The sequence below is a fragment of the Anopheles bellator genome, chromosome 2 (assembly GCF_943735745.2).
Source record: "Anopheles bellator chromosome 2, idAnoBellAS_SP24_06.2, whole genome shotgun sequence".
NCBI classification, from domain to species: domain Eukaryota; kingdom Metazoa; phylum Arthropoda; class Insecta; order Diptera; family Culicidae; genus Anopheles; species Anopheles bellator.
Window position 1 is genome coordinate 22,788,254 of NC_071286.1, and position 16,995 is coordinate 22,805,248.

General features: G+C 47.6%; 1 protein-coding gene across 1 annotated transcript in view; it reads left to right on the forward strand.

Moving 5' to 3' along the window:
- The first annotated feature begins 678 nt into the window (after positions 1-678).
- LOC131207195 (protein tincar) overlaps positions 679-16,995 on the forward strand; it is a 29,941-nt gene continuing 13,624 nt past the window's right edge. The window contains exons 1-2 of the mRNA XM_058199806.1: positions 679-1,277; positions 2,868-2,989. Of these exons, the coding sequence (XP_058055789.1) occupies positions 679-1,277; positions 2,868-2,989 (721 nt within the window). The remainder of the gene's footprint in view (positions 1,278-2,867; positions 2,990-16,995) is intronic.

A 16,995-nucleotide genomic window follows, 5' to 3' on the forward strand; every position in this document is an offset into this window, starting at 1 on the left:
ACAGGGTCAAACCTTGACGTGACGGGTGGATTCACGGGTGGGCCATAAATCTTTAAGCACTACTTCGTTCGACATTGTTTGTGTTAGACTGGTAGTCTTACCCACCAAACTTGAAGACTGGCCATTGGCTTTTCACTAGATTTAAGGGGCTTTAATTGTCGTTTTTAAGTTACCAAAAGCGTTTTGATGCAGAAACATTCAAATGGCTCAACATATTCTTACCCTCAGTTCTACCGTTCGTCCGTCAATCGATAACTATAGCGCTCCTCATTTCCGATGTTCCATTCCAGATCTTGTGCTAGACGTTGGGGCGCATCCGCGCAGCGCAATAATGCACGCCACACTTCGAAGGCCACCTGCGAAGGGCTTGCTGCAGAACACATAGCCGTCGTTTGCGTCGGTCAAAAGATGCTACATTATTCAGCTTTACCTACACCTCATCGAAACGCCGTTCGCCACGCCTCGCCACGCGCGTCTAGCTCATCCACTCTCTTAGTATGTCCAACGAACCGAACATAAATCTTAAACCTCGAACCGCGAGCTGTCGGGCATAGATTGGCTTCCAACGTACGCCGAGCCTCTAGAACGGTAGCGCCCGGGAGCCTACGGGTTGGCGGCCACGTTCAATAATTCTGTCGCATTCTAAACTATTCAGCGTGACACAGACACGGTGCCACGATGTCGATAACGGGGTCGCTGGTCGGCTACGAGACCGGAGGCGACCTCTCGATGGTGTCGAAGAAGAACCGGTCGCTGCTCAACATCACCGCCACCTCGACCGCGTCCTCCAAGCAGTGCCAGAGTCTCAACTCCAGCATCTCGCACAGCAGCGTGGTGCTGACAAGCAGTAACACCATCGCCACGACGCAGTACGTCGGTAACTCCGGGTCGCTCCGTCGCCAGGCGCCAGGCGAAGTGTGCCCGGGAAAGCACCGAAGGCGTCGGCTACACCTCAACACCCTGTGGTCGATCTGGTACGGCATCCTGGTAACGCTCCTGCAGGGCTACTTGATCGTGCAGGGCACACACCGCTACGTCGGCCTGTCGGCGCTCAGCTGGAAGTACGAAAAACCGTCCACCGAGCTGGACATTCAGATCGTGTTCTGTGGGCTCGTGATACTGTTCCTACCGCTGCTGCTCGCCTCGGCCCTGTTTCGCGTGGGCAATCTCGCCAACGATGGCATGAAGCTGGCCTCGGGGACGAAGCTGTGGCCCGGATCGACCACCGCTACCGGGCACGACGAGCTCGAAGAGGAAGCCTTCGAGGGAACGCTCCGGTAAGTGGAATCTTTGGAATCCTAGACTTCCTGTAACAACAACTTTCTCAAGTCGTTCCACCAAAATCGGGAGGTTCTCAAAACCGTTGGTGTCGTCTTCCTACGAAGTCTCCACCTAGCGACAGGCAACGAAGAGAAGAGCCCTATAATTGTATTTATGTTTGTCTTGTCAGACAATTATTTGAAGCGTGATCTAGCACGAGACGCACCTCCACGACGACGTGGCACCACGCGCTAAGCAAAGCAATTTTCATTATATTCTCATTACGGCACACCGGAGGAGCCACATGTTCCCTCGTCGATAGCACACCGTTCGAGATGTGGTTTTCCACGACCAACATCGGCGCATCGACATTGTTTCGTGAAGCCCTGGAAGCCCTGGCTTGGGCGAAGTTTTCGCGCCGACCCGGCACGGAAAATGCAAAAGCTCATCAGTGAGCTGGCAAGATTCGGTAGCGGTTCTCGGCGGTTCCGAGACGGCACAACTTTAATTAAAAACTACCCCATCGATGGCTCATCCATCTCCGACACCGAGCCGTTCCCTCCGACCTGTACGTCGGATCTTCCCGACGCGCTCCGCTGGTAGAGATCCAGCATTCATCATCCCGTCGTCCGCTTCTAATCCTGTTGGAAATGAACGCAGCCATCGTGGGACCACTGTACCAATTTCGCCCGAAAAATTATAGTGGAACAGCGGGGTGTTTTCGTAGCAGCTCAATTAGAGAGTAGAACTGCAAAGGATCTAGGCCATGGAAGTGGGACCGTTTTAGATGAGAATGCATCTGTTGTGGTGATAATAAATTATTTTAGTTTTGGCGCAGGTGGCGTGAAAACTGCAGCGCCATCGTTCTGCTGTACGATAAATCTTATCCAAACCACCACACCGCAGTGCAACTGGCATTGAAGATGCCAGCTTTTCGATGCCCTCAAAAATGGCTTCCATCAGAGAACACTCACCTAAGGGGGAAGTTCGACTTCCGTCAGAAAATCTATGGTTCGGTGCTTCAGATTTCAATTCTCACTGAAAATGGGTACAAGCAAACGAAAAGGAACGATTAGAAGAGAGAAGAATTGTTGCATCTTCAGCGAACTTCATCAACACTCGAGGACCAACTAATCGGGGAGCGATTTGAAATTTACATCTTGCTTAATGGCAGACACCTCCTTGACGAAACGAGCTCCCGGCGTCGTTGTCCAAAGACCGACTGGCATCTGTTTGCCCCGGAGTGTCACTCATTTTCGCCCGATCAATCTCATCTTTTCCAGCATCGAGCTGGCGACCTACACTGAAGAGTTGCCCCGGAGCTATTTGAATTAAGTGACTTTGGCGTTTTGCATGGCTTCATTTCTTCGCTTGGCCGTTTCGGTCTCTCGGCTTCGCACTCGCTGCCTGTGCAAACGGATGGTCCTTAAAGCTTGCCCTCTGGCGAATTTGACTTTATTTCAGTAGTTAATGCCTCATAAAATGTGTGTCCCATTGTATGAAGAAAAATCCCAACGGTGGCATCCTGTTGAGCCAACTGCTACGAGCCACGCGATATTGAAACTTTTATTAACATTAAACGGTTTCCTTCCATTTTTTTTTTCCAGTTCCCTTTGGATTCACGGTGGGCCAACGTCGGCGTTCATACACATCATCACGGCGATCTGCTTGCTACTGCCCCGACTGCTGTTGGAGGCCAAAGTGATCGAAAATGGACTGCTGCCGCGAGGTAACGTATATCGTATGTTGCGTGCTCCTTTTTATTGCCTGGCCCGCGAAATGTTTGCCTTGTGGCTTATTGAACATTAAAAAGCGATCGCCCAACAGCCCTTGGGGTAATTAAAACCGTGTCAAAACATTATCCGCGCTATCGATCTATTATTGGTTATTAATTAAAAAGGCATCATTGGTTCTCACGATGGCCGTTTTATTTCGTGTGAATTTTATCTCTTTCTGTATTTATAGTAATTGGTTCCGCGTGCACATAAAAGTCAGCGCAAATAATGTGTGAGAGCATTTTATTTTCACGTTTTTGTTCGTGATGCGAATGTTTTACCAGGAACCCTCCATATCAATGGCGTGAAATGGTATCTCGTTTCACTACCATCAATTTGGAAGCTGAACCTCCAGTAGAACGAGTCTTGCGGGCATCGCATCGATTCAAAAGCTACTTACGTTAAGAATAACAAACATCTCTAAAGAAAGTTGATACCTTTTTGTACACGGAAACCGGCGACTATATATTTTCGCACGGGAAACCTCTCGAAAACAAATAAAGGTCTCGTATACTCCATTACAAAGAAAGCATCTCTTTCCATTCTACGACACAGCTCTGCGAGTTAACCGTTGCTCCAAACGTGGGAGCTTTTTCCGTTGTCTTCCCTGAACCGCAGCAACTACTTCGAAAGGAAAGCTCAAGTGTCTGGCAAATTTGGTGACACAATTAGATTAGTCACAAAAATACCTCCGCCCTCCGGCGGAAGGTAATTGAGTTTAGGTTGTAATTTAGGAAACGTTTAACCCATTAAGTCACCGTTCGCCAAACGGTTAGGAAACTTTTATAAAATTTTACACCCCCTGTTTCCTTCGCAACTGCGAGCCACGCATTCCCAAAGCATTTTCGCAAGTCGGTAAACAATCGCCGTGCCACCGAAACAGGCTCTGGACGCTTGGTCATTTGCGAAACGAGTGCATTCTTTACGGAAAATTTTCCCCATTCGAGTAGGAACTCTTACTTAAGTTTCCCACTAAACTACCCTCACGGGCGCAAAATTTACGGCACCCGGGAAGAGTTCCTTCTTTAACTACCAAGGGGACGGCACCGGCGACGGCGAATTCGACTTCACCTGCTCAAAAGTTTCTCTAATGGAAAAGTTAACTGAAATTAAAGACGACAATAAATAAGCATGAATTAATGTACGCTCGGAACGCGACCGATAATCGTGCCGTGGCACCGTGCAGGACTTCTGGGAGGCTCCTTCGGGCGAGGAGTCCTCTCCTTGTAACCCGTAATGCGTCGGGTATCTTCGCCCGGTCGGTGGGTTTGCGTTGCGTTTGGGCGTAAAATGTAATTTCTCCGTTTGATAGCGACCCTGCGGTGCTAACGAACTTCAGCTTCGGAACAGGAATCGCCTACCGTAGACTTAAAAGCGTGTGTTTACTTACAATGTCACGGCTCACCGCATCGGCGACCTGTATTAGTGGGAGTTAGAGAACGAAGTATTAGAAGGATACCTAATACGAAATAATACGTTTACGGAGCTTTTGCTTCACAGCATTAGTACCAAATCTGTCGCGCTGTATTGTTTCAATAATTAAATTTCCACGATAAACCCTCATACTCATCAAGTGTTTTGTAAGCCTTTGGCAAAGGATCTAACAAAGTATTTTCATAAACCCTATCGAACATCCAAAGGTAGGTCCCACAGCTTGTGAGCGCCATGTTTTGCAGGGTAATATTAAATTAGCTTCTCACACCCAGCTTGTCACCAGTGACAATATCAAATTGCACGTCTACTGCCCATTTTGCCGGCCTTCGACTTCCGGCCATCGATGACACTGTGGTGTACCTCAGCGTGCAACATGCGCTCGGCCTATGTTTAGAACATGGTGTATTGTTTGCAAATTAGTCTAATTGGATGTAGGCCGTCCGCAACGGCCGTCACCACATCAGTCGGATGCTTTGTCTGGCCTGGAACGGGAAAACTGGGAACTTGGAGTGGCCGAGTAGCCGCATCGGGCGCGACTTTTAAAATTAATGACGCATGTACAGTAATAGAAACAGATTTTTATAAATTCAATTTTGTGGTTATTTTATTAGTCAGCAAGTGTAAGTTCCATAAAGAAGAAGTTCACTTCTGAGTGTTTTGCTACAATCATGCCGTCGTTAGGAAAAATAGAAAACGCTCCCTTCATTGTCAATTACTCAAGGGACAAATACATGTCCATCCCCTACCTTACATCGTTACTAATTTTCTATCATTTCTTTAAGGCTGTTCCGTCTTCAGCGCGTCTTCAGCGCGCCATCCTTCGTTTGGAGCAAGTTTGTTCCCCGAGATGGTCCCCAAAATTCCTTCCCTAATATTTCCGATTATCGGGCAGTCCTGCCAGGATGCGGTTCCTTTCCGTTCCGTTTCGCCAGCACGCCGTTTCCAATATAAATCCTCCACCCAACCCAGCGACAATACTTCACAGAAAACTTTTGATTTCGCAACACAGAATTATCGCGAGGGGGGACATTACGGCAAAGGGCGGAGCACGAACCATCATCATGATTTAAAAATAAGTTTCCCGTCGTCCCCGTATGCCATAAGTGGGGCCAAATGTCTTACCAGTGCCGCATCGGACTCGAAGACGACGGTTCACTTCCGGCGGCCGGTTGCGTTGCGGAAACTTTCCCAACGCAACCATCTGGTCACATTCGCTCACGGGACGGAACACTCCGGAATCCCAGGGACCAGGGCACAGAAATCGTTCGATTTTCCAACCGACCGACTGCACCGCGCCATTACGCACTGCTCCAGAATTGATTTACGGCCGCCTAGCTACCGAGAATGTCACACGTACCGGGGGCTTGTAATTTACTGTCACTGCGGAACGAATTCGAGCGGCAGGGCGAATCGCCTCGGCACTCACTAAATGACCGACAATTTAGTGACTTTCGATTTCTCGTAACCCACACGGGCGCTCGTTTGTGTAAAACAAATAAAAGTTGTATCAGCATTATGCAAGAATCGAACTCAAACATACGGATTTAAGAAGTACCTTATTTAGACTCCCGCAGTCGACCACAATGGCTTGGGCGTACTACTTTACTGAGACGTTCTGAGTTTTTTCGTTTTATTACCTACACACGCCAAGGATCGTCCCGTGTGCCGGGTTGTCGGCCCGTCCCCCGGGGAAATCAGCCGGCCGGCAAAAACTTTTCCCATAAAACACATCACCCGTGTCCCGTGTCCGGTGGCAGGCATAGGCTCCACACAAGCGGGGGAAAATTCCCTGTCGCTGCCGAATCGGTAAATAGAAAATCGATACCAGATCCGTAAGGAAGAGTTGTGCCGGTTTCGGTTGGGTGATGTTGGGTAACTTTCTTCGCCCATTACAGCCGCAGGTGTAAATTAATGGATTTTTAACACCAATTTGTTATCGTACTCCCGATGTGAAGGTGTACCGCGCCATCACGTGTCCTTGGAGCCTTCCACTGTTTACCCCAATCGGTGGCGCCTTTTTCGAGCAGCCAAACTGACCCCGAGGGCCTCGAAACGCTTACTAACTTTTTCGGCCCTACTGAAAACGATTTGTCAATCATCAAATAATTTCACAGCATCCGGTAAAACAAGCCAAACGCCACCTGCCCTTCCCGTCGGTCGGCTGTTTGAAGGGCCACTTTTTCGGGCTACTTGCAAAATTAAATTGGAAAATTCAATCAAACAGCGCCGCTTTCAATGTCAAATGTCGTCTTGTTCGTTTCGTTTTTTTTCCACCCGCACGGCATTTGCTATTTATTTGATCTGTGTTCATGTCCGTCCTTTTCCGCTCGCAATACCATTCGCCACGTCAACAAACACGTCACCGCGAACGACAGCTGTCAAAGCGCGACGCAACCAGATTCCGCGACACGCTACCACGCCACCGGCACCTAACTCTGTTGTCCAAATCGCTCGGAGGAAATTGCGAAAAGTGAAAAGCCTTCGCTCGACAAATAGGCTATTTCTCTTGGCTGACGGCTCGTCGGAAGAAGTATCGCTTATTGTGCTGGGTTAGAGGATACGCAATCGTTCCAATGTTGTCGAGGACCAATTACATTGGTAGTCGAAGCATCTATTTTCTTTAAGAAATGCTTTAAAAATTACATTTAAAATGCATTTAAAAAAATCATTGTTCAGCCTGTATAATTCTTTGGTCTGATAAAACGTTACATAAAAAGTATAATATTTTGATATCTTTTATACTTTCAAAAACATATGGACATGTGGCGATAAAAATTAGCTTCACTACCAGCAGACTCAACTCAACTCAACTCAACGCACCCTGCGGGCACTAGCTTCTTGTGGTTTTCTTTCTTATGAAACTTGTGCCATCGACAGACCCATCGCAGGTCGGACAAAAATTCCGCTCTCCCGACCGCTAACAACTATGCTCCGCTTCAAAGCTTCGCAAAACTTTGTTTGCCTGCAGCGTGTACGCAGCACGTTTTTCAGCACCGGGCATTCTTCGCCGGTCCTGGTATTTGCCACTATTTTCCACTATGGCTCGGAAAATATTAAAATACAAATGAGTCATTAAGTCTCCCCGGTCGCTTCCTGCGGGAAAGTGAGTTCTTCACCGGCCACGGCGACCGACGGAGGAAACATAAATTGTTCGCCACACACCCGTTCGACGTGCCCCAGTGTGTCGCATCGCCGCAAGCCGGAAGCCACCAAAAGCCTAGACAAATAGCAGAACTATGTTTGTTTTCCACCCCCCACAGGGGTGCCCGGGGGCGGGCTTATCGTCTTTTGGCGTCGACGGCTGAAAATAAAGTTACTTTACGGGAGCGCCACCTTCCAGGCAGCTTTCTGGTTCGGGGTTTTTCCCGGTACTTGCGGCCGGAAATTGTGCGGTACGATAAGGAAATGCGCCAGCCAGTTTCGCGCCTGGCCAAACTTTCGTTATCCGTTGCCACGGCACGCAGTCCCCAAAGGGAGGCCTGAAGTAAAACTTAAAATCTACACACCTTGCCGCGCATTTCCTGCAATTTACTTCAAAAAGGGAGCGACTAGAGCGACTCCAGAGTGGAAATGTGTGTTCCGTTAACAAGACACCTGCTCAGAACTGAAGAGAAATTGTCCCGACGACAGGAGTAAGGAGCATGCTTGTGATATGCGACGGTTTCCGGGTTAGGGGGGTTACACGATGCGTACAGCCCTTAGTTTCAACGACCGTTGGCTTCTAGCGGGCTGTTAACTGCAATGTTCTACGACTTCGGCTCATAAAGCTGACGGGATTAGAGCGGGTATTAAGATGCCAATGTAGAACTGTTTGAGGAGAAATTGATCAATTAGTACCATCCAGAGCGTCGGAGCGATTGAAACTCTTAAAACATTGCTGGATTCCAATGTTTGACTTTGGTGGCTGAAGCCAGGGACGTTTAAAATCGTTATTTAATCGACGTATCGAGACAATGGGGCATCTGGTCATCATCTCTGCTGCATTATTATAAAGTTGAGGAAAATTTTGTAGATTAGTGTCGTTTTAATGCTGCTGTTGAAGTTTGGCCAAACGTTGGCAGGATACTTGTCATTGACATTGATCAATTGACACGATCTGCATAACTTGTATGAATTACACTTTTGCTCAATGTGACCAAATTGATCGGTTTCGAAATTTTTAAATCTCGCTTTGTCGGACCTTCGACATGAGTGACCAAAATAACGTTACAACTCCTCTAAATCTGAATGCTCCTCTAACAACTCCTCTAAATCTGAATGCTTCGTAGCAAACTGTTCGATCCACTGGAAAACGATGCGCCTGTCACAATGAATTGCTGTTGCTGAAAGACATAAATGAATTCTTCCCAATTCTAAGGCCTCTTAGTTTGATTGAATTCCGAAGATTTAGTTTTATGTGAATGCCAGCTTATATTTTCTTATTTATTTAATGGAACTGTATCATATAATTGAGGAACAAATACCAAAAATTAACCCTGCTTGTGTCCGAAGGCACAAGGCCGCTTAAAATAATGATAAATCTTGTTCAAATAATGGCTACAACAATATTATCCCGGAGAAATATTGTCCCACAAACACCGTGCCATGTTTACCTTTCCTGATTTTCTCTTCCGTCACAGGTCGAAGCATACTGTCGTTGACGCTCCTCGGCAGTCAGTTCCCCCGGGGGATCCCTCAGAGGGCGTTACATGATTCGGTTGAGAAAAATTGAAAAATTGAATCCATATTTTGCCGCTCATCCGTGAAACGGACGACGCCAATGATTGAACGCTAACGACAGCGAGGTGGTGAACATGCAAACAACCCTTTCACTCCCCACATTCCTCGGGGCGGATAAAATGTATCGATAGGTAATGTTGGCCTTCTTTATGATCCGCCTCGCCCCCTTCAACACACCCCATTAGGGGGAAAGAGGCCCTTAAAGGTGGCGTGCAGTTTGGCCCATTCGAAGGATATGATTTCTTAAACCCCAATGTGCTGTGCTTCCTTGCCGAAGGGGCCGCACCGTAAAAAGGGATCGACCTGGCCGTTATGCTGTTGTGCCCGGGCGGGCGATAGGCGCAGAGGTTTATAATCGTAAATGGCACCGAACCGGAGCAGAACAGACGCCAAATTGTTTTTTTCTTCTTTCGCCACTCGAACGCATCGAACCGCACCAACAACAGCCTTGTTTTGGGTAACGTGTTGGTAAGTGAGTTTGGAGGGTTTTCATTGTGAACGACATCACGTCGAAGACGTCGTAACCCGTTAGAGCTCCATTCATACCCACGAAACTCCCCTTTTTATTCCGTTTGTCGTACATTCGCCGTGCTTCGCTCCATTTGAGTGATGAGTTTGATGGGCTGGAAGAAGAAGGCATTCGTTTCGGGGTTGGAGATCAGAGACCCGGGAAATACTGGGGTTATGAGCAAAAACAGATATCACTCGAGAACGTAGTTTAGAGTAGTTTTAGTAAATGGCTTTTCGCTGCTGCTCGAAACGTTTGTATCGATTTAAATGGCCCCAACATTCATCACCGACACACGCCATCGATCGATGCGCGCTGATGTTTGTGGCATCCCAGTGCCTCCGTCCTGCGTCATCACGTGTTGCTCAAGGATGCTCAGAGTGGCGATCTGTGGCGGTGTTCACCTGAAGCGGACTATAATTTACCGCCGGTGCAGGGTTGGCAGTTCCCTGGAGATGGCAGGCTCGTTTTCCGCCATTAAGTTCGATGATAAACGGTTGGCAATTATAAACGACCAACGGGTGGCGCTCGTTCCCGCATCCCTTCGCATGTTTCGCATGTGCACGAAACATAACTGCACTTTGGAGAAATGCACATTCTGCCCACACCCTGCACCGAAAGCCCACCCTGAAAGCGAATGCTTTCAATTGGTATTCAGCGAGCTCACGTGGGCCGATGAAAAGCAGCTCATGCTCAGGAACATGAACGAGGGTTGACGGAAAAGGAGATGACTTTTGGGAAATTTACGAGTATTCTGCTGGGAATTTCATTTCATACTAAAGGCAAATTGCGTCCGACGAACAAACAGTGGAGCGTATTTCGAACTCTGATTTTAATGAACGTTGTTTAATTTCATTCGGTTTTGGATGGTGCATACATTTCTATTAGTTTTTACTTACGTGTCGGTTGTCACGATCGCTTGAAAGTCCGGTTTCCGATCGCGCCAACGAAACAGAACAGAGAGCGAAAGAGAAGTCCGAAGGGACACACAGCGACGAGCTCTCTCTCTCTGCCACTCATTATCGTACACACATTGGCGCTGCACGGCACTCTCTTACGAGGAAAAAGCCACGATTTCTGTAATCACTATCACTATACTGATCTTCAAAATTGATCACTTAGTATGTCAAGAAGGCACGTTAACACTCAAAACTGAATAGCCGATTTATTTTGTTATCAAAAAGTTCCACGACGCCGGAGCAAGTAACTTACGGCGAGTTACACTGGAGGACTGTGCGATCGAGTGATCGGAATTCGGATCGATAGCTGTCAAACTCATCATTCCGCTGTCTCTTTCGCACACACTCTTGTCGCATGGCTAATCGGACACAGGCCACAGGTAAACAAACAGTTGACAACGTTCTGATCTCCAGTCTGGATTTAGCTCGGTTTCGGATGTGAGAGCTTAGCAATCCAATCGTCAAAATTGCAATACGAAATTTGACCTCCTTATCTTCAATTTTCATAATGGTTTAACAGAAAGAAAAGTTTGAATTCGATTCCGAACCGAACCAAATGGGAAACATTTCAATTAACCCACTCAGCGACAGCTTTCCTCCGACACTTATTCCTCCCAAACGCCATTTACATTGATCGTCACCAATTAAAGCCGGAGATTATGTCCCCCACACATACACAAACACATCTCTCGAAGCCCGTGTCACCTTTGTCCAATGCCCCCCTAGACGACGGTCTTCGTTCTGGTTTGCAGATGTTTTAAGCTTAGATTATCTCCCGGGCAATAATCTCGTATTGCGTCGCAATCGTCCGTAGCTGAGCCCATGGCAGCGCGTCGCGTCACTTCCGCAATGGCCACCGGGGACCAGAACAATGGCCAACAACGCCCGGCTCTTCACAGCCGGGCGAATTTGCATAACTAATGACGGCTTTCTGACTGCCGGTGGCGACCGGTTGGATGCCACTGACGGACGGGCGGCTGGGCAATCTTTGAGGGAGGTATGTTATCAGTGCACGTTACCGTGCGCTGTCACTCTGGGACTCGAGAGTGTCGTCACCTGGAGCCGACATACGACGGTGTTATTCAAATTTCAAAAGGATTTACAAATTGCAGCATAAAACAAGTTTCATCCAACACCGATGTCCTTGTCGAGCATGGCGCTAACATGTGTGGGTGTTTGGCTCGAGTCAAACGGGCTGAAAGGACGAAAATAATGAGAACGATGATGACGATGGTTAGCTGCAAAAGATCAACCGTTTCGGGCCCACGTGGCTGCCATTGCGCGAGCAGGAGTCGCGTTGGAGTGCGAGAAATGTGATACCCGTTCCTGGTGTGGCGCACAGGCGACATTTGAGTTCACATAATCAATAGTTCGTTTTAAAGAAGAACTTACGTGGAAGGACTTAGGACCATATCACGGTTCACCGGTGGCTGTTGGTTTCATTTTTACGTACCCCTCGTAACGCGAAGTTTTTGAAACGCAAAAAAGTATACGCTAAGATTGTTAAATCAACAGAAACGAATTTCTAAGCTGTCTTTGTCTGCTGAAATCGCTTAGCCAAAACCTGGACTCAACTCTGATGAATCTTCTTTCATTCGCTGTCCATTTACATAATCTCACGATGAACTCGTCGATTGGTTGAAAGCCGGATACAGCCCAACGTCACGCTGTTCGCTGGTTGTTACTTCAACCAGTGAATTAAATTTCACCAACATTCCCCTGGCCAAATGAACCTTTCCTACCACCGTGGCTTTCTTCTTGAAACAACAAAGTTCGATTATACGCTACAACGACTACGGCCAATCTCACGGTACCTCCCGGTGACTGACTTAAATTCGTTAAGAACCCGGCCAGTCCTTTGTGATGGAAAAAGACAGTAAAACTGAGACAGCGTCAAAGCGTTCGAATTGAATCATTCAATAAAGCACTATTGCTCCCGGCTATCCAAAGGTCGCCCTAGCCTTTCTTCGGTCCCGGAAACGTGTCCGGACCTGATGGAAAACAACATTGAAAATGTGCCAGAAAAATGTAAACTATCCACCCAGAAGGCTGGAGGCCGGAAACAGGGAGCACTAAACTAACGGCCAATCAAAGGCCGAACAGAACACGCAGGAAATGATCCAATTTGCAAAAAAAAGGGACGCGCAACCGATCCGTCGGCCTTCCGTGCCGGAAATGGACGGAAGGCCGACGGATCGGAGCCAAGTGAATCGTGGCCGCCCCGGTCAGATGCACCACAAAGCCCTGTTTCGAACGGGAAACAGATCCCGACACCGGTCCCTTTTCTTATATTTAATTCGTTTCCCTGCGCTCGTCGCTGGGGTTCAGGGGTTTATGTATGTTATCAATAATGATGTTATTGGTGTTGTTCCATTTCCGTTTTTACGTTTCGATTTTCCACGGATTGGCTCCGACAGCTTCTGGCACCGACGATACACTCTCTGGGTCGTTCGAGTGCACGGTTTCCTTCTGTTTCTTGCGCTATCTTCGATCGGTTGGCGAGAAATTTCCATTTCCCCATGTTTACCTTGTGCTTTCGACGCTTTTCTTGATGTTTAAAAGGCTAATAAGATTTTTCCTCTCGTGACAACGAACGAACGGCCAGGCAACGGACCACCACGCTTCGGGGGAATTTTCTTTCCACCGCGTTTGTTGTACACCATTTTTCACGAGGAGCACCAACAGCCGGTCGGCAGGAGACAAAATGATTATTATTCAATGAAATGAAATTGAGAAAACTTCTCGCGTAGAGAACGCGATGTCCTTTGGAAAGAAAAAGGAAACACCAAACAGGGGTGGTCACTTTGGCGATGAAACTTTGCCGTTGCACGGGGAGCTTTCTGCCGAAGCCCATTTTTGTGTCGGGCAGTGTTGGTGTGAAATTATTTTCTAATGGTGCCATAATTGTATTTTCTACAGACATTTTAGCTCATTTTAGTGTCTCGTCGGCGGGCGGTTTTTTTGTTTGTTTTTCATAGAGAATGGAGCCGAGAGATCGAGGAAAAAGATAAAAAAAATGGGGGAAATTTCTCTGTGCCGTGTCTGGTTGTGTCTTGCTACGTCGTCTTTCAGCTGGCGGCTGGTCTGTTGGTCGATCGAAAATACTTTCCACTGCATTCATTCGTTCATTTTCTGCGGTAGTCTCACGACCGCGAATTTCCAATGCAAACATTTTTCCGCATTCGCAGAGATTGCAAGTGGTAAAACCCCGAATGCATGAATGGAACAATGGTATTTCTGTATAAATATTTAATCTTATTCAGAACAACGCCCTGGGAAATACTCAAAGTGCCGCGGAATCATGGCTACGGCAGAAAGAAAAACTATTTAACTAAAATTCCCAATCGTCGGTGCGATTTCATTTCGCGCCCTCCATAAATCTGCGAGCACCAAATATTGTAAACGCAATTGCAGGAAAAGAAAAAACAGAATACCATTAGGCGATGCTTTTAAACTCATTTCCACATGAACTCTCGCGCGTCACGGATGTTCACTTTTGTCACTTTGCCCGCCCACCAGGTCCAGGGGCGGTGCTCAAGTCATGGTCGCGACTTTCGGCCGTGAAAAACGTGAATAAATAATAATCTTGCGGACAAGTACCGCAGCAGCAGCTGGAGCTGTCGACTGGACGGTTCGTTTGGTTTCGGTAAACAAGCGGAATGTTCCAGCCCGTTCCGGGAAACGAATGTCGTTGGTGCGTGTTTTTGTGAAGTTTCTTGGTGGGGCTGGAAGATCCACTCGAAACTTCCAACCAACAAACTTTATGCTTCGAAATCCGCTGCCGTCAAATGCAGAAACCGCAAGAAGAAATTATTTCTCTGTACCGTTTCCGTGTCCACGCGTTGAGCTGGAAGTGTTTTTAGCATTCGGTTCATGGTACGGCTGTCGATATATTTGCTACTCTCGATGTACGTGTGTACTAACTAACTATATTTATCGTACTGATGAAATACCAACACTGTTATGCCTTAAAGAGCATAACCTTGAACTGGAGATCTTCAAACCAGTCAAATTTTATTTATGTTTTCCTTCAACTCCAGAACTCTTCGCCGAGCTCGACCCACACCGCACGATAATACGTACAAAGCTACAAAAATGTCCTAATTAAAATTCCATCCCTAAGCCCCGAACCTTCGTGATGGGACAGCCCAAACAGCGATTCCATGTCCCTCGCATTTCGTAAGGTTTTATTCCTCCGGTCGAAAGAAAACGACGGAATGCTTGTAATGTTCCCCAAAGCTTTGCTGATCTCTCAAAAAAAAGTTTAACATTGAAATGAGCTTTCGTTATTTGATCCTCTCGGTGGGCACCTCGCGTCCAACGCGAGTGTTTATCGGCGCGCGAGGATCAACTCCGGGATTCCGGCCACCGAAGTGGAGCACAGTGCGAAAAGTTGGGAAGTTATCGTAACCTTTTTTCCGACTTTTGGGGAAGTCAGCATTTTAAATTGTCTTCACCCGAACCCACCCGAATGGATTCAGCCATCCCCGGGCCAACGGCTCTCGATGCTGTGCGGTCGGTGTAAACTTCTGTCGCCTCCGGAGGCTCCCTCGTGAAGTGTTTTCATTCATCTGTTGTTGTTGTTGTTGTTGTTGGGGAGGGTGTGCGATAATTTTTCCAGTGGTTGTAAAGTTTTGGCTTACACATACACACTAACAAGATTTCCGGCAGAGCACGCCATCCCGGGCCATTGAGCATTCCGGAAGCAACCCCCAGCAGAGGGCGACCCCCTTTGTTCATCGGCGCGCGATTAAAGGGAATGGAGGGAAATAAACAACTTCGTTTATGTCTTGCGTCCCGCGTTATCGTTACACACGAGGGCCTGCCATCACCATGGGTAGGCCCTCGGTCGGTTAGTGTCCCTGCTCCCGGGCCAAGTAATTGCTTCAATCCTGGCCCAGCAATATAACAATTCCTGCACAACACCCAGCCCAGCTGCAGGGTTGGCTGTGACACTTTATGAACCACCACATCTTCCCCAATTCTGGTGATAACCTTCGCTGGGGTTGAACTCGCCAACCGCAACCTATGACTTCCCGAGGGAATACTTTCCCAGCCGGGGTTTTTCTCCGGGCCTAACTACGCCATGGTCGTAGAATAAACAAAAACCACAGAAACAAATAAATACTGCAATGATGGCGGGCGATGGGCGAATGGTGGCGATATTGCTGCATCAACCCGACACCGAGCCGGTGTCGTTGGCCAGGTCCTGCTTCTGTGGCTTTCGTGACTTCAACTTTAGCTTTTCATGTGAGAAGTTGTATTTTTTCGTAGCTTAAGTTTACTTATCCTGTTTTGATAATAGTTGTAACAAATCCTTTTTTATATTAAAGTTGTAAAGACATTTACCCCTGTACTTTAACTGACCCAACCCAACATCATATGGTTCCGATGTTCCGCTTTAAGGTTGCATTCCCAACACCAACGACCCGGCACCAGCACCGGCGACTGGCTGTTTGTTTTCCTTCCATTACTTGCATCCTTGCGCGCACCGAGGGGCCATAAAAAATTGCAACACAATCAAGATAACACCGCCACCAGCTTGGGGCTTGGGGTTGCTTTCCACTTCCCAGAAAACGAATTATCGATTCAGTTTGTTGCGGCTGGATCTGCCGGCTGCTTGCCGGCAATCGGAAAGTGGCCAGCGAAGCGAATTGAAGGTGAACGAAAGCACTGAACACTGTTGTTGTTTATTGAGGTTTCGCGGTTCCGTTCTGTATTCGTTGATTCATTCGCGCTATAATTCGAACTCAGCTTATCATTTCTTGTTCCGGTGATTGGTGTTTCGAACTAACACCCCAGCATGTAAAACAAAAGGTTCAAAAGTAACAAGAAAGCATACACATCAGGAAATGATATTTTTCCTACACAATTGCATATCTTCAGGCACAATATTCAATCGCTTTCCACAATTGCTCACAAACAGTTAAATGTGGAATCGTCCTAAATTGAACAATTTTCTTCGAAAGTGCTACACTAAACGCTATACCTCTTGATATCGTTTAAATTCCCCTTTTCATGCTTAACGCTTCCTTTCCACACGACTGGGGACGGCACCGACTCCGACACAATTACAAAGCTCGATAATCCCCTCAAATAAGCCACACAATAAATTGCGACGCCACCGAAACGCCGCCCACCGCTCCCTAATCCGTGGATCCGGTTTGGCTGCAGAGATTTTCACTTTTGAATTATCTTTTCAGGCGGATTCCGGGTGGCTGTTGTGCCGGCGCCAGGCTTTTCGCGCTCCGCGCGCTGCTGTCTGTTGTTGATAAAATAATAAACCTGCCAAACCTGCCCGCAAATCTCTTGCCGTGCGCCTGCCCGGGCTTAAAGTGTC